This window comes from Neophocaena asiaeorientalis, unplaced genomic scaffold (assembly GCF_003031525.2).
Source record: "Neophocaena asiaeorientalis asiaeorientalis breed wild unplaced genomic scaffold, Neophocaena_asiaeorientalis_V1.1 scaffold317, whole genome shotgun sequence".
NCBI lineage: Eukaryota > Metazoa > Chordata > Mammalia > Artiodactyla > Phocoenidae > Neophocaena > Neophocaena asiaeorientalis.
In genome coordinates, this window is record NW_020173114.1 from 4,902,714 (window position 1) to 4,925,010 (window position 22,297).

The window sequence follows — 22,297 nt, forward strand, 5'->3', positions numbered from 1 at the left end:
TTTGTCTATTTTTTAAAATAATTATTCTTTAGATTGTTTTTATACAACACGTAGTTGTTTTTGTCTCTCCCCTTTACTCATCCTTTAAAAGCACCCTTTGCAGTTTTTTTGGTTTTCGTTAGGTTTTACGTTATTTTTCATTTAGGCTATTCTTAAATATGCTTTTTTAAAAAATTAGTTTAATTAACTAATTAAATTTTGGCTGAATTGGGTCTTCATTGCTGCGCGAGGGCTTTTCTCTCTAGTTGTGGTGAGTAGGGGCTACTCTTCACTGCGGTGCACGGGCTTCTCATTGGGGTGGCTTCTCTTGTTGTGGAGCAGGGGGTCTAGGCACACAGGCTCAGTAGTTGTGGCTCGCAGGCTCTAGAACGCAGGCTCAGTAGTTGTGGTGCATGGGCTTCGTTGCTCTGTGGCATGTGGGATTTTCCTGGACCAGGGCTTGAACCCATGTCCCCTGCACTGGCAGGCAGATTCTTAACCACTGTGTCACCAGGTAAGTCCCAAATATGCTTTTATCTTTATTTCAAATTGAATTTCTTTTTTCCAAGATACTTTTGAAATGTTTATTGCTGCTATATAGGAAAGTTAATGACTAAAATCTATCACTTGACTGATTTCTAATTTTTTTTTTTTTTTTAGCTCCGGACGTGTAGGCTCAGCGGCCGTAGCTCACGGGCCCAGCCGCTCTGCGGCATGTGGGATCCCCCCAGACCGGGGCACGAACCCGTGTTCCCTGCATTGGCAGGTGGACTCTCAACCACTAAGCCACCAGGGAAGCCCCCTCGCATTAATTTTTGAGTATCCTTACTTTTAATCACATCTCCTAGAATTAATTAAAAAGGTGTTTTCTAAACTTTAAAGTGAAAACCACAAAGAGAAAGAGCAACAGATACATACACTTAAAAAGAGAGACTTTTTTGACCTACCAAATTAGAAAAGAAAATGAGACTAAGGGTGAGAACAAGAATGAAATATCTAATGTACGCAAGGTATTAGTGAAATGGAAACGCTGCCAAGAACATATCCTGGAAATATTCTTTAGGAAATTTACTTAGTGCATATTGAATGTCGTAAAAATACTAATATCCTATAATTCAGTAATTCTACTTTTTACAACTGACTACAGAAATAGAAGGTACCACAAAACTTTATATACAAAGATGTTAACATAAGCATTATTTTTTAATGATGAAAAACGAAAAACCACCTAAATATGCCAAAATAGGGGAATCTGTTTCAAACAAACCACTCTATTCTTTCCAGCTTACTCATTTCATGAAGAAACCCAAACTCAATAATCCTCCTTCTTGTTGGGAAAATCCATGGATCCTACCAACTTTTCACTGTCCCTCACTGCCTGATATCCTCTCTTCCCAAACAAAGTTTAATTTCCAATCATTGCAGACTTTCCCTTGCTTTTATCCCCCTTTCCCTTCTCTTCTTTAGTAGTGAGCATACTTGCCTGGGAAACCACTAGTCTGGGTCAACACACTGACAACTCTTGAGTCTGCACCTCAGCCAGTAAATATGACCAAAGAAAAATAAAACGGTAAAGTTTATTTCAATTAACAATCACTAAATTCAGTTGGACTCTTAATGCATCCTAGAGTAATGTGTTTCCTTAGTCCATTCCTTCTCCCACCTTCTTAGATCACTATTTCATACTTTCTCCTCTGTCTTCAAACCAGCAACCCTCCACCCTACTGTCACTCTCAGATGATAATCTTGTTTCTGATTTCAGTGAAAAAATTGAAGCAATCACAACAGAACTTCACAACATCCCACAACCAACATCTTACCTACAGTTTTGCCCATATATTTTACATTCTCTCTTGTTCTTTTTTAAAAATATATTTATTTATTTATTTTTGGCTGCATTGGGTCTTCGTTGCTGCACGCGGGCTCTCTCTAGTTGCAGTGTGCGGTTTCCCATTGCAGGTACTGGGAACTGCATTCTTCTAACTGCTCAGGCCAAAGTCCTGAGCAGTGTGGTTGTTTTGGTATTGATTCTTTTTTTGAGCTGGGGATACTCTTCGTTGCGGTGCACAGGCTTCTCATTGCGGTGGCTTGTCTTGTTGTGGAGCATGGGCTCTAGGTGCGTGGGCTTCAGTAGTTGGGGCACGCAGGTTTCAGTAGTTGTGGCTCACTGGCTCTAGAGAGCAGGCTCAGTAGTTGTGGTGCACGGGCTTAGCTGCTCCATGGCATATGGGATCTTCCCAGACCAGGGCTCGAACCCGTGGCCCCCGCATTGGCAGGCGGATTCTTAACCACTGTGCCACCAGGGAAATCCCCTTTCTTTAGCATTTGACACAGTAAATGGCTCTCTTTCTGAAACACTCTTTTCTCTTGGCTTCTAGGACATTGTATTTCCCTGGTGTTCTACTTTGCTGATTGGCTCTTGGTCTTCCTAACTTTTAAATGTTGGCTTACTCTCGGGCTTAATTCTTGTACTCTTCTGTTTTATCTACATGCATTCCCCAGGTAATCTTATCTACTCTCATGGCTTTTAATATGATCATGTCAATAACTGTCAAATTTTTATTTCCAGCTTGTCCTCTCTTAACTCCAACTTTAAATAAGTCCCCTACATACGAACCTTCAAGTTGTGAACTTTCAAAGATTTGAACGTGTGTTCTTAAAACTGCAGTTTGCCCTCCGTCTCTTATTGCTGACAATCCTTCAGCTCTACCATCTTCCACCTCCTCTCCCTCCTCCAGTCAGTAATTCTTCTTGCCTGTTCACTCAAAGCCAGCCCCTGTATGCCAGCTGTGGTACTGTACTACTGGACTTTTCAGGGTACTGTACTATAAGATTAAAAATGTTTATTTTTTTGCTTGTTTCTTTATGTATCATTTGTGTGAAAAGCATTATAAACCTATTACAGTACAGTACTATATAGCTGTGTTAGCTGGGTACCTAGGCTAACTCTGTTGGACTTTACAAACAAACTGAACTTACAAATGCACTCTCTGAACAGAACTCGTTCATACACAGGGGACTTACTGTATTTCGAGGAGCTACTTTAACAGCTCCTGGGCATCTCATACTTAATATAACCAAAACTGGGGCTCTTGGTATTCCTCCTGTAGACTTTCCCATTGCAGGTACTGGGAACTGCATTCTTCTAACTGCTCAGGCCAAAGTCCTTGATTTCTGTCCCTCTGACACCTCCACAATCAGCTATACCTTTAAAACCTATTCAGAATCTAATAATTTCTTAACACTTCAGTCCAAGCCACCACCACCCCTTGCCTGCATTACTTCACCAGCTTTCTACTTAATATCCCTGCTTCTGCTCTTACCCCCTGCAATATACTCTCAACACAGCAGCCAGAACATGCACTGAAAACTTAAGTCAGATCTTGTCCTTCTGTACTGAAAACCCCAGTGGCTCACCAGAGTTAAAGTCTTCACATGTTCAGCAACTCCCTACATTATCTGCAATGTGCAACACCTTACCTCCTTTCACTTCCCTCATCTTCATGTTGTCCCATCACTACTCCTCATCAGCATGCTCCTGACCAGACCCTGCTCTCCTTATATATCTATCTCCCTCACTTCCTTCAGGTCTTTATTCAAAGGTAACCTGGTCAACTTCTCTAAACTTTTAATCCAAACACTATCATTTTATTTTCCCGTCCCTATTTTTTTCCTCTGTTTAACACTTATCACCATCTAAAACACTGTACATTTTACTTATTGTCTGATTTCCATACTAGGGTATATAGTACCACAAGGGCAGGAATTGGTCTGTTTCATAAACACATATCAAGTGCCTAGAACAGTGTTTGGGCATGTAGCAGGCACTGTAAATATCTGTTAAATGAACCACTTCTTAAATAAATTAAGCTATTATATCCCCATTGGATTTTATTAAGTAGCTATTCATTTTTTAATGAAAAGTTTGTAATGCCACAAAAAATGGGCATCCAAATCCTTCCTACATCACAATACATTAAAGTCTCTCTTGCAAAGTGGTAGTGTGTATACACTAAAGAACATGTATGGGTCTAAGACTAACCCAAATCAGAGTTCAAACTCTTGACTTCTACCACTTTCTGTCAGTATGACCACTAGCTTATTATTTGAGCTTTCTGAACCTTAGTTTCTTCATAGAAAGATAAACAACCCTTTCATAAGGTTACTGGAAGAATAAAAGGAGATAATGTACGTAAATTATCCTTCATATATTAAGTGTTGAATAAATGTGTCAGTACTAGTACTTTATATTGATTGTTCAATATAATTCCTGGATGACTTAGATTATACTTGTCATGTTTTTTTACGTTAGGCAGTGAAAACACAGATGTTTTTATATTACGCTCTAGTTTTCAGCATATCTGGAATATTCCATAATTTTTGAAATAAGAAAAAATATCCAAATTCTGACTAAAAACCAGTCAGAATTTCTAACTCCTCTTCACAGGGCTTAAATCTCTATACCCCAAAACATAAATTTAAACATAAATTCATATGTCTATCTTAAATAGAGTAGGGGATAAAGGCTCTTCCTTTTTTAAAGATCTGTGGTTTATCCCAATATAAGCTAGAATCTTAATATTTCTTACCTCCTCCCCCTCAGGTGGAACATCAAGAGATTGGAAGAAGATACTGACAAAGGTGTTTCTATTAACAAAAAATTTCGCACAGTAAAATGTAAGATCTACCGTATGAAATCGTTATTATCAAAATCTTCCTGTAACACTTTCAGAGAAGGAATGGAAAATACTTGAAAGTCACCGTCTTGATTAGGGAGTTGACAGGTATAATTCCTAGCGTAAAGGTCACTGACCCGAAGGTCAAACCTTAAACACATGTCACAGCATCAAAGGCTGATTTTTACTTCTATATCAAAACATCACATAATTATGATCATACTACTTGCGTAAAGAACAGTGTAAGATTATCTCCCTGAAGGCTTCTGAGGAGAACCAAGGCAAGAAAGTACTAGTTTAACAGAATTCATTCCCTTGTAAAAGGGCCCTTGGGGGAGGGGAAGGGAATTGAATAAGGAAGTGACATTTCCCAAAGAAGAGAGAGGCTCCATTATACATGGCTAATTAATTGTAAATAAGGTGGTCTTCTGGTTGGGAATGAGATGAATTGCCAGGTCCAACTTAAAAATCAGACATATGCAAACATGAAGTTAAAAAAGTAGAGTTACACAAAAATTGTTTTGGCTTTGCCCTTCAGAGGGCAGGAGGAATGAAGAAAGGAATGAAAATGGTACAAGAGTAAAAAAAAGAACTATGTGGAAACAAGATTTTATAAAAGGAACTATCTCTGAGATCAGCGTATTTATTTACCCAATGCACTCCACTAACTTTTTAAACTTTTTCCCCCCCAGATTCTTCTCTATAAACAACTTTGTGCCATCTGTTTTTGCCTAAGACATACTCAAAAGTATTTTGTGAGGTATATGAACTATAACTTTCCCCAAAAAATCAAAATTTGAAAAAAACTGCAAATATAGGCTAATGTCTGCTAGATCTTTTTGAAAAGGGCTTTGCTATTCCTACATTCATGTGACTTAATTTAAAAAAACTTCTTCAAGAGCAAGGATTGTTCATAGAACTGTTATTTTTATTTTTTTTATTTTTTGCAACTACAAGCATGATGAAATGAATAGGATGGCTTCCCCATCCTCAGATTCTTGATTTGCAGTTCCAAATATTCGTGGTATGCAATAACCCATACTCTCTCCCCACTCATCAGGATGATGTACTTTTTACTTTCAGTAGGTTGAAGTGGAGGGTATGATTTAATATTACCCTTACTCATGGAACCTAAAAGAAAAGCAAATGGTAGAGCAGCAGGTGGGTGACAGAACAAAAAAAAAAGAGGGAAAAACATCCACAGGGATCTTTTCCTTCTCTCCTCCTCTCTCTCTCTCTGAAGAAAATGTATAAGTATCTATTTCCAACAGATAGTGAGTAGGTGATAGAAACGGAAATAAAACATCTATAAAAGGGAGACAGAGTTGATGAGGGAAGAGACTGTCTCCCAGGAGGCTTCTGAGCAGGATTATGGTAAGAAAGAGTAGTAATTTAACAGAACCCATTCCTAGTAAAAAGGCATGTGGGGTGTGAGTAATGAAGTGTTATTTTATAGCAAGGCAAAATAACACACAGGTAGAGAATTGTAAATAAGATGGTCATCAAATGTCTTGCCAGGTTGAAGTAAAAAATCAGACACATCCAAATATACAAAAGTGGAGTCATTCAAGAAATTTGTTTCTTTTTTTCTTTTTTTTTTTTCTTTCAGGCAGCTGGGGGGAAAATAAAAGGTAAGGAATTGGATCTGCCAGTCACTGAGTTCCTTCACTAACTCATGCTTCTACTCATTAGCCCCATCCTGAAATATCAGCATAAATGCCAATTCAATTTTCCTTAACACCCAGCTCACACAATGCCAAAGATCCTCAACAATTTCTGGCCTACAGGGATACAAACAAGAATTTTAAGGTACACGTGGGAATTTACATGTCCTTCAAATTGAAAATCTACCTGTTTCTCTGAACAGTAATTCAAAAATAATCTTTGGTTAGCGATGAGAAAATTTAATTAGTCAAAGCTTTCTGCATCTTTAAGGCAGCCATAATTAGTTCTAATGCAATGATCTACTCTATTATGTCTCCTTTATACTATACTGCTGTTAGTCTCAGCATGTTACAGATTATATTCTCTATAACTTTTTAAAACATGCTTAAATGAAATGATAATTATCTTCCCCAAAGAAGTATGTTCTCCTGATGACCCACCAATAAATCCAGAAAAAGGAAGCTGCTTTCTTTCAAACTAGAACAAAAACCACTTCAGATCAGTTTTTGAAATGTCTGTTTTTAACTATAATCTAGTGGGATGGTAAATTTATCAATCAATAAATACAAACATCATTGTTAAATTTATAACAGGTAATAAATATATCAACATAACATCTACTGCCAAATAACTGACTTTAATGAATTTATGTTCAGTACTTTTAAAAGTCCTAAGATGCTTACTTTAATTTCAACTTGTTCTTCCATTTCTTTAGTTTTTATTGTAGTATATTCCTTTTCAAGCCTGAGAAAGAAAAAGAAAAAAAAAAAGTTAAAGGTATGCTTTCATTCCAAACTAGTTACGGAAATTATAAAATTTAAAACCATATATTAAGACAAAATACAATTTTGATATGTTCCCCCAACTTATGACTTGAGATACTTGAAATCAGAAACACCATCTCAATAGTTATACAAGCTACCACGAAAAAAAAAATTACTTCAAAAATAACAAATATAAGAACCACACAAAAGTAAACTTTAGAAAGTAAAATGCTATAAAGCACTAGAGAACTGAGTTTAGAGATTCTATTCAGCCCTTAACTTACAGAAGAAGCACAAACCCTTCCCTCTCAAATTAAAATACACTGATAAAGTTCAAATGGATCTTAACTAAACTTGACTAGAAATTTGTAAGGGGAGAAAAGGAACAACTCTTCCTAACAAAAAATTCCAGTTAATAAATGTAGAAAGAATGAGGCAAATATAAAAATCACCATTAGAACTCCACAATAAATAACTGCCAATAGGCAAGAAAAATGAATGAATGCTAAAATTAGTGGGTAAAAGTTTAAGCACAGTCTCAAAGTATCTCTCCCCAAATATTTACTAATTACAAAGGAAAAAATAGTAAATTTATAGTACAGGATCTTAGCAGACAGCATCTGAGCCAAATGATGAAGGTTAACATCACCGGTAATGCATACTGACATGACACACCCCCTGTTAAAAAGTACTGAAAAAGGCGGCACCTCACCTCTGTGGTATCCTTCCCAATAATGCATATCCTCAATCTAATCAAGAGAAATCATCAAACCCCAATTGAAGGACATTCTAAAAAATATTTGACCAGCTCGCATCAGAAGTGCCAAGGTCAGAAAAAACAAGAAAAGACTGAAGAACTGTCATGGACTGTAGGAGAGTAAGAAATGACAAACAAATGCAAGGTACTATTTTTGCAACTCTACTATAAACACAAAATTATCTTAAAAAATTATCAGCCATCCAAAAATTAATCCTACCAAATTATTTTTATACCTTACTCTCAATCAAAAATGTTAATAACAAGTTAAACCCTCCAAATAATAACCAGGTCCCACAAAACTTATAGCTTCTTTTAAAAATCAAGTTCTCCCTCAAAGGACAAGAATCTATTATGTACTATGTATAATTTCATTTATCTCACAGAACATTTTTTTTATTGTGGTAAAATACACATAACAAACTTTACCATCTTAACTATTTTTAAATGTACAATTCAGTGGTATTAAATACATTTATAATGTTGTGCAGCCATCACCACCATCATGTCCACAGCTTTTTTCATCTTATAAAACTGAAACTCTGTACCTATGAAACAATAACACCCCATTTCCCCCTCTCACCAGGCCCTGGCTACAACCATTTTACATTCTGTCTGTGTGAGTCTGACAACACTAAGTATCTCATATAAGTGGAATCATACAGTATTTGTCCTATTGTGACTGGCTTATTTCACTTAGCATAATGTCCCCATAGTTCACCCATATTATACCATACATTGAGCATCTCTTTATGTGCTAACTGACCATTTATATCTCTTCTTTGGAGAAACGTCTATTCAAATCCATTGTCCATTTTTTAATCCAGCTGTTTTGGTTTTGGCTGTTGAGTTTTAAGAGTTCTCTATATATTCTAGATATTAATCTTTTATCAGATATGTGATTTGCAAACATTTTCTCCCATTCTGTGTGTTGCCTTTTTCTGTTGAATGTCTTAGAATACACAAAAATTTTCTCAAAGTACAGTAATACTTTATTTTTAAATTTTATGAGCCTCTAATGGATAGAACTTTTCTGAATTTTTTATTTTTATGTTTTCTCCCAGTTTTATTGAGATATAACTGACATACAGCGTCGTATAAGTTTAAGGTGTACAGCATAATAATTTGACTTATATACATCATGAATTATTACCACAATAAGTTTAGTGAACATCCATTACCGCATATAGATTTTAAAAATCAATTATTTATTTACTTTATTTATTTTTGGCTGCATTGGGTCTTCCTTGCTGCCTGCATGCTTTCTCTAGTTGCGGCAAGCGGGGGCTACTCTTCGTTGCAGTGCACAGGCTTCTCATTGTGTTGGCTTTTCTTGTTGCGGAGCACGGGCTCTAGGCACGCGGGCTTCCGTAGTTGTGGCTCGCGGGCTCTAGAGTGCAGGGTCAGTAGTTGTGTCACATGGGCTTTGTTGCTCTGTGACATGTGGGAACTTCCCGGACCAGGGCTTGAACCCTTGTCCACTACATTGGCAGGCGGATTCTTAACCACTGCGCCACCAGGGAAGCCCCAACCTGTTACATTTTTAAATTAAAGTTGTTCCGCTCTAGGGCTTAAAATAGAAAAAAAAAATTTTTTTTCCTTGTGATGAGAACTCAGAATTTACTCTCTTAACAACTTTCATATATAATGTACAGCAATGTTACCTATCTTTATCATGTTATACATTACATCCCCAGTACTTACTTATCTAAAAACTGGAAGTTTGTGCCTTTTGACTGCCTTTATCATTTCCCCCTCTGTTGGCCCCCACCTCTAGTAACAACAAATCTGATCTCTTTTTCTATGAGCTTATTTGTTTCTGAAATATAACTGACCTACAACACTATGTTAGTTCCTGGTACACAACATAGTGATTTGACATTTCTATACATTTCAAAAGGATCACCTAACAAAGCTATTACATAACTACTGACCATACTCTCCACACTGTACACTTCACACTGAGGACTCATTTTGTAACTGAAAGTTTTTATCTCTTAATAACCAAATTTAAAATTTTTCATGAACTTTAGTTTGTCTATTTTTTCTTTTGTTGTCTGTGCCGTTGGTGTCATATGCAAGATATCATTGCCAAATCCAATGTCATGAAGCTTTTGCCCTATGTTTTCATCTAAGAGTTTTAGTTTTAGTCCTTAGATTTTTGATCCATTTTGACTTAAATTTTGCATATGGTATTAGGTGAGGGTCCAACTTCATATTTTCGCATGTGGATATGCGGTTTTCTCTGCACCATTTGTTGAAAGACAGTCCTTTCCATGTTGAATGGTCTCAGCATCCTTGACAAAAATCATTTGATCATGTATGTAAGGGCTTATTTCTGTCTTTATTCCAGTGCCAACCTGTTTTGATTACTGTAGCTTTGCAGTAAGTTTAGAAATCAGGATGTGTGAGTCCTCCAGATTTGTTGTTCTTGTTCAAGATTATTTTGGCTATCTGGGGTCCTTTAAGGTTCCATATGAATTTTAGAATGGGGTTTTCTATCTGCAAAAAAAAATGTCATCAGTATTTTGATAAGGACTGCACTGAATCTGTAGATCATTTTGGGTAGTACTGACATCTTAAAATTAAGTCTTCCAATCCTTGAATATGGGATGTGTTTCCATTTGTTTATATATTTAATTTCTTGCAGTAATGTTTTGATGTTTTCATTGTACAAGTCTTTTGCCTCCTTGGTTAAGTTAATTCCTAAGTATTTATTTTGATGCTACTGAAAAATAAAACCTTTTCACTGATCCACTGGTTGTTTAAGAGTGTGTTGTTTAATTTCCAAAAAATTGCTGTTTCCGGTTTTACTTCTGTTATTGATATCTGACTTCAACTTGTTATAGCTGGAGAAGATATTTTGTACATCTCTTAAAATCAACTGAGACTTAATAGTGTTGTTGTTATTGGGTAAAGTGTTCTGTGTATCTCTATTAGATATAGTTGGTTTATTGTGTTGAGTCCTCTATTTCCTTACTTATATTCTCTGGTTGTTCTATCCATTACTGAGAGTGGGATACTGAAGTCTCCAACTACTACTGTAGAACTGTCCATTTCTCACTTCATCTGTCCATTTTTGCTTCATATATTTTGATAGTCTGTCATTGGTGTATAAATATTTATAATTGTAACACCTATTGCTATATTGAACCTTTCATTAATATATATTACCTGCCTTTGTCTCTTGGAAACTTTTAAAATTTAAAGTCTGTTTTGTCTGATATTACTATAGCTACCTCTGCTCTCTTTTGTTTACTATTTGCATGGAATATCTTTTCCCAACCTTTCGCTTTCAATCTATTTGCATCTTTGGATCTAAAATGAGTCACCTGTAGATAACATGTAGTTGGATCATGTGGTTTTCCCCATTCTGCCAATCTATGTCTTTTGGAGAGTTTAATTCATTTACTTTTTTTTTTTTTTTTTTTCGGGACTGCATCAGCAGGCGGACTCTCAACCACTGCGCCACCAGGGAAGCCCATTAATTCATTCACTTTTAAAGTAAGTACTGATAAGGAAGGACTTACTGTAATTTTGCTATTTGTTTGCTATATGCCTTGTAGCTTTTTTTGTCCCTCATTTCCTGCATTATTGTTGTCTTTAGTGTTTAGTTGGTTTTTTTGTAGTGAAATGCTTAAATTCCTTTCTAATTTCCTATTTTGTATATTCCATTGTTATTTTCTTTGTGGTTCCATGGAGATTATATTAACATTCTAAAGTTATAATACTCTAATTTGAATTTATAGCAGCTTAACTTCAATAATATACAAGAACTCTGCTCTTTTATAGCTTCTTTCCCACCCCTTTTGGTTACTGGTCACAGAAACATGTATTTATACATTGTGTGCCCCAAAACACAAACTAATGATTCTTTTAAATCTATTAGTCTCCTAAATAATGCAGAAAACAAGATTTGGAGCTATAAACAAAAATTACAATATTAGTAACTTTTAGACTAATAATTGCTTTTTAAAAAATGTATTAATTTATTAAATCATGTAGAAAACAAAAAGTGGAGTTACAATCCACTGTTATGATAATAATAGCTTTCATAATTGCCCATGTGTTTGCCTTAATTAAGAAGTTCATTTTGTGAGATGACTTTGAGTTACTGTTTCGTGAGTGTCCTTTCATTTCACCCTGCAGGAATGAGTATTTCCTGAAGGGCAGATCTAGTGATAAATGAGCTTAGCCTTCATTTACCTGGGAATGTCTCAATTTTCCCCTCACTTTTGAAAGACAGTTTTGCCAGATACAGGATTCCTGACTGTTTTTCCTTTTAGCACTTTGGATATAAAGGCCCACTTGTCTTCTGGCCTCCAAAGTGTCTGATGAGAAGTATGTTTATAATCTTATTGAGAACCCCTTGTACATAATGATTGGCTTCTCTTTTGCTGCCTTCAAGATTTGCTCTCTCTTTGCCTTTTGCAAGTCTGATTATAATGTGTCTTGGTGTGGGGTCTTTCTTACATCACTTTACTTGGAGTTAATGAGCTTCTTAAATGTTTATATTCATGTCTTTCAACAAATGTGTTAAGTTTTCAGCCATTATTTCTCCAAACATTCTATCCTGCCACCCCACCTTCTCAGATTCCCACAATATGTATGTTGGTCCACTTGATGGTATCCCACAGATCCCTTAGGCTCTGTTCACTTTTCTTAGGTCTTTTTTGTTGTTGCTATTCCTCGAACTCAGTTATTTCCAGTATCCTATCTTCAGGTTCACTTATTCTTCTACCTGCTCAAATCTGCCTTTCAATCACTCTAGTGAACTTTTCATTTCAGTTATTGTACTTTTCAGATCCAGAATTTCTTTTTGGTTTCTTTTTAGATTTTCTATCCCTTTACTGATATTTCCATTTTGTTCATACATCTTCTTTACTTTTCCCACAGCTTCCTTTATTTCTTTGAGCATCTTTTAAAGTTTCTATCTACCAAATATGCAAAGAAGTTTCCTTCAGATACAGTTTATTTTTTTCCTTTGAATGGGTCATATTTTCCTGTTTCTTCACATGCCTTGATTTTTTTGTTGTTGAAAACTAGACATTTGAATCTAGTAATGTGGTAACTCTGAAAATCAGATTCTCCCCCTCCCCAGGATTTGCTGGGGGGTTTTTTGTTTTTGTCTTTTTGATTGTTATAGGCTGTCTCTGTGTTGATGACCAACCTGAGCTGTAAACTTACGGTATCCACAGGTCTTTTCTGAGCCTCTCCCTTGGGCATACACAGTCACATTTTAATTTTCTCCATATACGCAGTTGCTTTTGAACGTTCTAGTCTTTTGTGTCTGGCTCCCAAAAGCGGAAAAAGAAAAAATTGAAGGGGAGAAAAGGGCACGAGCCCTTTAAATCTCTTGGCAGTCTCTTCAGCCAGATGAAGAGGTGCAACAACAGTGGAGAGAGGTGCGACATCAACGGGGAGATGTGCAACAACAACTTCTTTGCACCTGTCCGATCAAAAACAGTGATCAGGAATCAGAGCACAGATCCCCAATATGTGGAGGACATGGTCTTTCTTGCCCACCCTGACTCCCATAAGCTGCATGCAGGCTGTTCCAGGAATACAAGCACAGCTGCCTGTCAGTGGCTAAGGGGTAGAGAATGGGTAATGTGCTAAGAGCTGAACTGATCAAATTAACTGCAATTTACCATGCCTACCCCTAGAAGTTACAAGTCTTCAATAGACTTCAGAGTTCCAAAACAGTTAACATCAGACAGATTCTGCCAGTGCAACTACTGTCTAGGTGACAGACAGATTCCTGGTGCTTCCTCCTCTGCCATCTTTTCACAATCTTCTGTCCACAGTGCCTATGTAATATGCCAATTTTGAGGCTTAGAAAGAAGGAGAAACTTGCCTAAGGTCACACCCTTAACTGCTACACTGCTATGTCTCTTACTTTGGTATGTCTAAAAGAATACAGGATATCCAAAAAATTTTTGATTCTAAAAAAGTGTGAAACATTTTGAGCAATGGCTGCACTGTTGAAATAACTTTATAGCCTTCACAAATGACTACTGTGAAGCAGATATTTTGTAATGTATTGTGATAAATGTCATCATTACTCATTCACAAACCTAAAACAAAACACTACGAGTTATCATTTAATCCTTGATTCCCAATTCAGTCACCAAGCATGTTCAATTCAACCACCTTAACACTGCTCTAAAATTCAATATTACTTTTTCATCTGCATTGATAATTTTTTTAAACAAACTTTATTTTTTAGAACTGTTTTAGATTTACAAAATAATTAGAAGAGTATAGAATTTCTATAAACCCCATCCCCAGTTTCTCCTAGGTTTAAACCTTACATTAGTATAGTACATTTATGACAATTAATGAACCAATATTAATATATTATTAACAACTAAAGTCCATACTTTATTCAGGTTTCTGAAGTTTTTGGCTCATGTCCTTTTTCTACTCTAGGATCCCATCCAGGATACCACACTACATTTAGCTGTCACGTCTTCTTAAAGTCCCATGGTTAGGACAGTCTCTCAGACTTTCCAAGTTTTTGATGACCCTGACAGTTTGAGGAGTACTGGTCATCAGGTGTTCTGTAGAATGTCCCTCAACTGGGATCTGTCTCATGCTTTGCTCATGATTATATTGGTAATATGGGTTTTGGGGGAGGAAGACCATAGAGGTAAGTCCCATTTTCATCAAAGGTATAAACTATCAACAGGATACCACTGTTGATGTTGACCTTGATCACCTGGCTGAGGTATGATCAGGTTTCTGCAAACCTACTTCCAAGTAGCTGCAAAGCTACCTCCCTCTCCCTTCACTGGTAGTATTTTTAGGCCTTTGTTATGGCTTATCTAAATTACTAGAGGAATCTTTTAATTGTTCTTGCTACTTGCCAGTTTCTTAACTCAATCTTTTCTAAACACTATTACCAGAGTGGTATTTTTGGGGGACTTGCCTGGTGGCACAGTGGTTAAGAATCGGCCTGTCAATGCAGGGGACACGGGTTCGAGCCCTGGTCCGGGAAGATCCCACATGCTGTGGAGCAACTAAGCCCATGCGCCACAACTACTGAGCCCGCGCTCTAGAGCCCGTGAGCCACAACTACTGAGCCAACGTGCGACAACTACTGAAGCCCGTGCACCTAGAGCCCATGCTCCACAACAAGAGAAGCCACCACAATGAGAAGCCTGCGCACCACAACGAAGAGTAGCCCCCATTTCCCTCAACTAGAGAAAGCCCATGCGCAGCAACAAAGACCCAACACAGCCAAAAAATAAAAACAAATAAATTAATTAATTTTAAAAAATCAGGGCTTCTCAAAAACCAGTCTGAAAACCACCTAGTAGTTCTTAATTAAAAAAAAAAAAATAAGACAACTCAGTGGATTCACACAGATATAAATAAATAAGCAAGCAAGCAAGCAAAGAGATAAAAAGAGAAAGAAGGGAAACCTCTTACTTATGCTAGAATGCCAATTAATAAGGAAGGAATGAGGGAGTGAGACAATCATAAACAGAGCCAAATATGGGGAGGGAAAGTTTGGTAAGGAACAGGATATTATATAACCTCAAAGTACCTTGACACAAAGTACTTACTCATAAAAGACAAAATAATAACTTTATAGTAGTGAAATCTGGCAGACATCACCTTATTAACCAAGTGATCAAAGCTAACATCATCTTCCTTAAAAAAGTAAAAGTAGAGCTACCATATGATCCTGCAATCCCACTCCTGGGCATATATCTGGAGAAAAACATAAGCTGAAAAGATACATGCACCCCAATGTTCATAGCAGCACTATTTACAATACAAGACATGGAAGAAACCTAAGTGTCCATTAACAGCTAAATGGATAAAGAAGATGTAGTATATACACACTATGGCCTATTACTCAGCCTTAAAAAAGAATGGAATAATGCCATTTGCAGCAACATGGATGGACCTAAAGATTATCATACTAAGTGAATTGAAGTAAGCCAGAGAAAGACAAACAGCATATGATATTGCTTATATGTGCAATATAAAAAAATGATACAAATGAACTTATTTATAAAACAGAAATAGACTCACAGACATAGAAAACAAACTTATGGTTACCAAAGCGGGGAGGATAAATTAGGAGTTTGGGATTAAAATATACACATTACTATACATAAAATAGATAACCAACATGGACCTACTGTATAGCACAGGGAACTATACTCAATATCTTGTAATAACCTATAATGGAAGAGAATGTAAAAAAAGAATATATATACACATATATATGTGTGTGTGCGTGTATATATCTATATCTATATCTATATCTATATATATATATCTGAATCACTTTGCTGTACACCTGAAACTAACACAACATTGTAAATCAACTATATTTCAATAAAAATTTAAAAATAAATAAATGTTTTTTAAAAAAGGTAACATCATCAATATTGAGACAAGCCAAGACTGATGAGAAGATACAATATTATTGGTATACCTGCCAAAAATGCGCAACCTGAATCTAATAATGAGGAAATGTCAGATAAACCAAACTTGTGGGATCTTCTACAAAATAACTAGCCTGTACTCTTCAAATATATCAAGGTCGAGAAACACAAAGCATTGAGAGAGCATTTCAGATTAAAGGAGACTGAAATGACACTATTTACAATACAAACATGGAAGACCTAATGCAATACACAGTACTTTCCTGGTGGCGCAGTGGTTAAGAATCCACCTGCCAATGCAGGGGACATGGGTTCGAGCCCTGGTCTGGGAAGATCCCACATGCCGTGGAGCAACTAAGCCCGTGCACCACAACTACTGAGCCAGCGTGCTGCAACTGCTGAAGCCAGCACGCCTAGAGCCCATGCTCCACAACACGAGAAGCCACCGCAAGAAGTCTGCGCACCACAACGAAGAGTAGCCCCCACTTGCTGCAACTAGAGAAAGCCCGCATGCAGCAATGAAGACCCAACACAGCCAAAAATAAATAAAATTAAATCTTTAAATAAATAAATAAACAAATTGCAATACATGATCCTGGAGAGTCTGGAGTGGATACAGGACCCAGGGGGGTAAGGGATTAAGGGTGAGGAGTGGGTAGAAGTTGGGGATGGGAGGAGGAGACTGTTGTAAGGAATATTATTGGGACAAATGATAAAATTTGAACTTCTTTTATGGATTAGAATACTATTGTATTTATAATTTCCTGATTTTGATTAACTGCTGACTTCGGTTTAAAGAAAAAAAAAAACCTCTGTTCTTAGGAAGTACATATTCAAGTATTTAAGGAAAAAGGGCACAATATCTCAACTTACTCTAAAATGTGTCCTCCCAAAAATAATGGGTATGGATTTTACTTACACACACACACATATTATTTTATTTATATATATGCATGTGGGGGGGGGAGGAAAATAAAACAAATGGGGCAAAATGTAAACAATTGGTGAATTTGGATAAGTGGCATAAGGGAGTTCCTTGTAGTATATTTGTAACTTTTTTGAAAAGTTTAAAAGTATACCAAAATAAAAATTACAACAAAAGAAGCCAAAGGCTAAGACTGCTTGCTTGCAACATTCATATCTTAAAGAAACCTCTAAACCACATGTGAGTGATTAGTGAGCAGTTGAAACATGGCTAATACAACTGATTTAATGAATCTTTAATTCTATTTAAATAGCCACATACAGGTAGTGGCTACCATACAGGACAGCACAGCTTTAAATACCCCTAGGTTCCCACCATGTTTCAAACTTCACTGCCTATTACACTCCCATTTGCCTACAGTACAGTCACACTGGCTTTTTACTGTTCTTAAATATATCAATCATTCTTATTTCATTACATTTACTGCTCTCTCAGCATGAAATAGATTTGCTCAGATAATCACATGGCTCCCTCTCTCACTTCCTTCAGCTGTCTGTTCAAATGGTGCTTTATCAGTCTGTGTGCCCTATCCTGAGTTCTTTATCTAAGAAAAGCACCCCATCACTTCCATGTCCTTCATCCTCCTTTACTTTTCCTTCATGGCACTGACACTGATGGACATGATACTGTATATTTGTTCAGAAGCTGCTCCATTTGATTTTTCTTGCTTTGCTCTCTCAGGGCACCCTCCTTCTGGGGCAAGTCATTCTAAAATTGTACCTTTCGTTTGGAACTCCAGAGGTTTTTATATCTCAAAGTCAGTCTTCTGCACTTCTGTAAGTTCCACAAAGGAGGAACTCCCTCTCTGTAGTCATCATTTAACCCCAGCAACTGGAAACATAAGTTTTTTAAAACTATACTCTGGTGCCCTCTCCTTCAGAAAACAACCTGAGGGCTTCCCTGGTGGTGCAGTGGTTGAGAATCTGCCTGCTAATGCAGGGGACACGGGTTCGAGCCCTGGTCTGGGAGGATCCCACATGCCGCGGAGCAACTGGGCCCATGAGCCACAACTACTGAGCCTGTGCGTCTGGAGCCTGTGCTCCGCAACAAGCAAGGCCGCGATAGTGAGAGGCCCCCGCGCACCGCAATGAAGAGTGGCCCCCCCCTTGCCACAACTAGAGAAAGCCCTCGCACAGAAACGAAGACCCAACACAGCAAAAATAAATTAATTAATAAACACCTACCCCCAACATCTTCTGTTAAAAAAAAACAACCTGAATCTTCATCTTCTGCCATCCTCCTATCCAGCCATGTCAGTGGTCTTCAACTTTTTTTTCTCATGTACCTGATAAAAGAATGTTGCCCCTTATATACTTTAAAGAAGTCTAAAATATTTTTGTTATCTAAGTGCATATAGTTGCAAAGGATGTTATTTATATATGCTTAAATTTTTTCACTAAAGCTTTAAATGAGACTTATTTGATTTATGGATGGCTACCCTATAACCTAAGCAGCAAAGGCAGTCACTGTTACTAAACCAATGAGTCAAATTATATTTACTTTCTCTATCACTAAAGTTCATGTTCTTTTTCAACTCAAATAAGTATATATGAATACATAACCCCATAACCACCATTCTATTTTTCAATTCTAACTATAAGCAAGATAAGGCAGCCTTGCCAAGCATTTGTCAGCTGGATGAAATAAGAAGCTGCTCCATTTGATTTTTCTTGCTTTGTTCTCTAAGGGCACACTCCTTCTGTAGCAAGGCATTCTGAAATTGTCCCTTTTGTTTGATACCCCAGAGATTTTTATATCCCAAAGTAATGTACCACAGTAAGAAATGGAGTGACAGGTTTGCCTTACTTTTATAAAGTGGTAGAAGGCAGATTGTAAAAGGGGAGCTAGAAAGGAGAACAAAGATACTGTAACAAAGAAGAACAAACCTGACTCCATATTGGATCTATTCCTTTAGCTCTAACCTTTGAGCTCTGTTGCCTGTTTTTAGTTATGCTGGCTCTGCACCTTTGTAAAAGGATGTTGCCTATAGCCTAAAATATACATGAGAGCCCATTCTCAAGGCTCTGCCTCCCAGCCTTGATCTTTAAAAGTATCAGTATAACACTTTTCCATTCATACAGAGATAAAGAGTTGCAGAACAGAGAACAACATTTGTTTTGTTGAGGGTTGATAGGAACATTGCAGCTAGACTCAGGTGGACAGCTGGAAGAACAAAGGATTCTGGCACCAAGAAGTCTGCAACAACCAGCTACACACTCTCCCCTTTTAGTATTAAAGAGACCTAAATCCTAACTCGGGGAAAATGGTTCACTGGGACACCAGTCCACCATCTTCCTGGTCTTCCGGCTTTGCAAATAAAGTCACTATTCCTTGCCCCAACACCATGTCTCTCGATTTATTGGCCTGTCATGTGGCGAGTACTACAAGCTTGAACTCAGTAAAAGTACCTCTACCATAGGAATATTATCAGGGCAGATAAAAGTTAGGAAAGAATGAAAATCTAGTTACCATGCTCTGAACATTTTCCTGGGCCCCAACAGACTAGACTGTGTATGCAGTTTAAAGACACATAGTTTAGGCATCTCTTACATGTTATATTAATAACATATTATATTGACATCTACCAGACTGTAATAGGCTATTTAATTCTGTTCTGCCACCATCCTACCCACAGGAAATTTGAACCTTCTTCAGAGCCAGGTCCAAGTCTAAGTTCATACATTCTGAGAGTGATACTTAGTAGAAATGGATGACACTCATCTTTTAATACTGATGAAGTATTATTCTCCAGAATATGCATAAACAACTAACCACTAAGAAGTAGTCAATGCAGTAAGAAGTAGATACTGCAACAGAAAAGGAAGGGAAGTACCAACAAAAGAAAAAAAAAGGAAGGGAAAGAAAACAGAAGCATATTTGTTACGGTGATCTATAATCAGTGATCTTTGATGTTACTATTGTAAAAAAGATTACAACTTGATGAAGGCTCAAATGATGATTAGCAATTTTTAGCAATAAAGTTTTTTTCTAATAAATTTATTTATTCATTTATTGATTTATTTTTGGCTGCACTGGGTCTTCTTTGCTGCACATGGGCTTTCTCTAGCTGCGGCGAGCAGGGGCTACTCTTCATGGCAGTGCATGGGCTTTCCATTGTGTTGGCTTCTCTTGTTGCAGAGCACAGGCTCTAGGCATGCAGGCTTCAGTAGTTGTGGCACACAGGCTCAGTAGTTGTGGCTTGTGAGCTCTAGAGCACAGGCTCAGTAGTTGTGGCACACAGGCTTAGTTGCTCCCCATGGCATGTGGGATCTTCCCAGACCAGGGATCGAACCTGTGTCCCCTGCATTGGCAGACGGATTCTTAACCACTGTGCCACCAGGGAAGTCCCAATGAAGTATTTTTAAATTAAAGTCAACAGGCAGAAATTGAGATGGTGCCTAAGATTTTATCAATTATAGAACAGAACAGCTTTTCGGTCAATAATGTCTCAAAATGATGGTGTGATGTGATTGATTATTAGAAATTTCACAGGTAATTTATTAACAATAATAGTTGAATATGATAAATTGTCTTTTTTCAAATTAGAGCCAACTAATTTTAATAACATAATTCTTACTCATATTCTAATATACTTTCTGGAGTAGGAATCTCCAAGGGAATAGTTGTACATGTTAATGTAATTTCACCTTGCAGCAGCAGAGATACTGAGAACAAGTGTCAGGAATGCTAACAATGACCTCAGGCTAAGATTTATTTAATTACTGGAACCTAGAAGAGTAAGAGCTGTTGTTCTTAATTAACACCTTTATCATATTTCAAAAATTAACCTTTACAGGCCAACACTGCATATCTTGAACTTTTATGAAATATATTCAAAGAAAAGTTTCACTAGAAAGTAATACACAGTAAACAAAATTTTAACCTAATGCATACTTCATGCCTATCTTGCTGGTTATGCTAATCTTGAACTTAAGTGATAAACTGGGATCAACTAAGAGGAAAAGAATGTCAGTGACTCAGACCACACCATAAAAGCAGTTTCTAAAATAACAGCACACTCACATATATACACTTACCAGGTTCCTAATTCTAATCAATGTGGAATGGAAAGGGGAGTTTTAAAAGTAATACACAATAATCCCATGCACCACTAGAGCACTATGAAATTCCAATATTAAATTTAGGTTATATTGAAACCAATACCAAATAAAACATTACAGTTCTATAAAATGAGGAGGAAATCTGCACTCACCACTAGAATGTTTTGCTTCTTCCATTTAATTTCCTAAATGCATCAAGAAACCCCCATAACTAAAAAAACAAAATATAAAATACTTACTTTTTCATTTTTTTTGAGTTATACTTGACTTGGTAAGCTGCCTGGATTAATTTGTCTGGACCACCATCAAACTGATGTGGAATGACCTTCTGAAAGTGCTAAAATACAATAGAAGAAAAACATAAGAATGACTTAGTACCGTTTATTATCAATTAATTAATAGTAAAATCTAGAGACATTCAAGAAATCATGGCCTGGCTTACCTGTAACATCCCTTCCATGTCGAGTTGCATCAGTTCTGCCTGATTCATTTGAAGAAGCGCTAATCCTACCCGAAACACTATTTCTAAACCCTGAGGAATCAAATTATAAAGTCAAATTTATCTTATTCTTTCAAACCAAAAACTAATCATTCAAAAGAATACTAAGGTAAACATTTAGGTATCTAAACAGAGGTGCGCACACATTTTCTGTAAAGAGTTGGAGAACAAATGTTTTAGGCTTTATGAGCCCTGCCTATGGTTGCTGTCACAAATAATCAACCCTGCCATTGCAGCTCAAAAGCAGACACAGACATCACATCAACAAATGGTCACGGCTATGTTCCAAGAAACTTTATTTACAGAAATAAGTGGAAGGACAGATTTGGCATGCAAACCAGAAGAGATTAGTACATGAATCATAGCTTGCTGGCTCCAGACTAACCTAACTTAGCTACATTAAACAAACTGATCTTCCCAAGATGTAATTAATAACAATTAATAATATTCTTAGGTGCTCTCCATCACTGATCACCTATCCTTACCTTCCTACCTTCTCACTCAAA

General features: G+C 36.9%; 1 protein-coding gene across 3 annotated transcripts in view; it reads right to left on the minus strand.

Moving 5' to 3' along the window:
• EVI5 (ecotropic viral integration site 5) overlaps window positions 1-22,297 on the minus strand; it is a 206,187-nt gene that overhangs the window by 103,396 nt on the left and 80,494 nt on the right. For all 3 annotated transcript variants that reach the window (XM_024743628.1, XM_024743627.1, XM_024743626.1), the window contains exons 8-10: window positions 21,735-21,824; window positions 21,532-21,629; window positions 7,004-7,064 (exon numbers count right to left, since the gene is read on the minus strand). In XM_024743628.1, coding sequence (XP_024599396.1) covers window positions 7,004-7,064; window positions 21,532-21,629; window positions 21,735-21,824 — 249 coding nt within the window. The remainder of the gene's footprint in view (window positions 1-7,003; window positions 7,065-21,531; window positions 21,630-21,734; window positions 21,825-22,297) is intronic.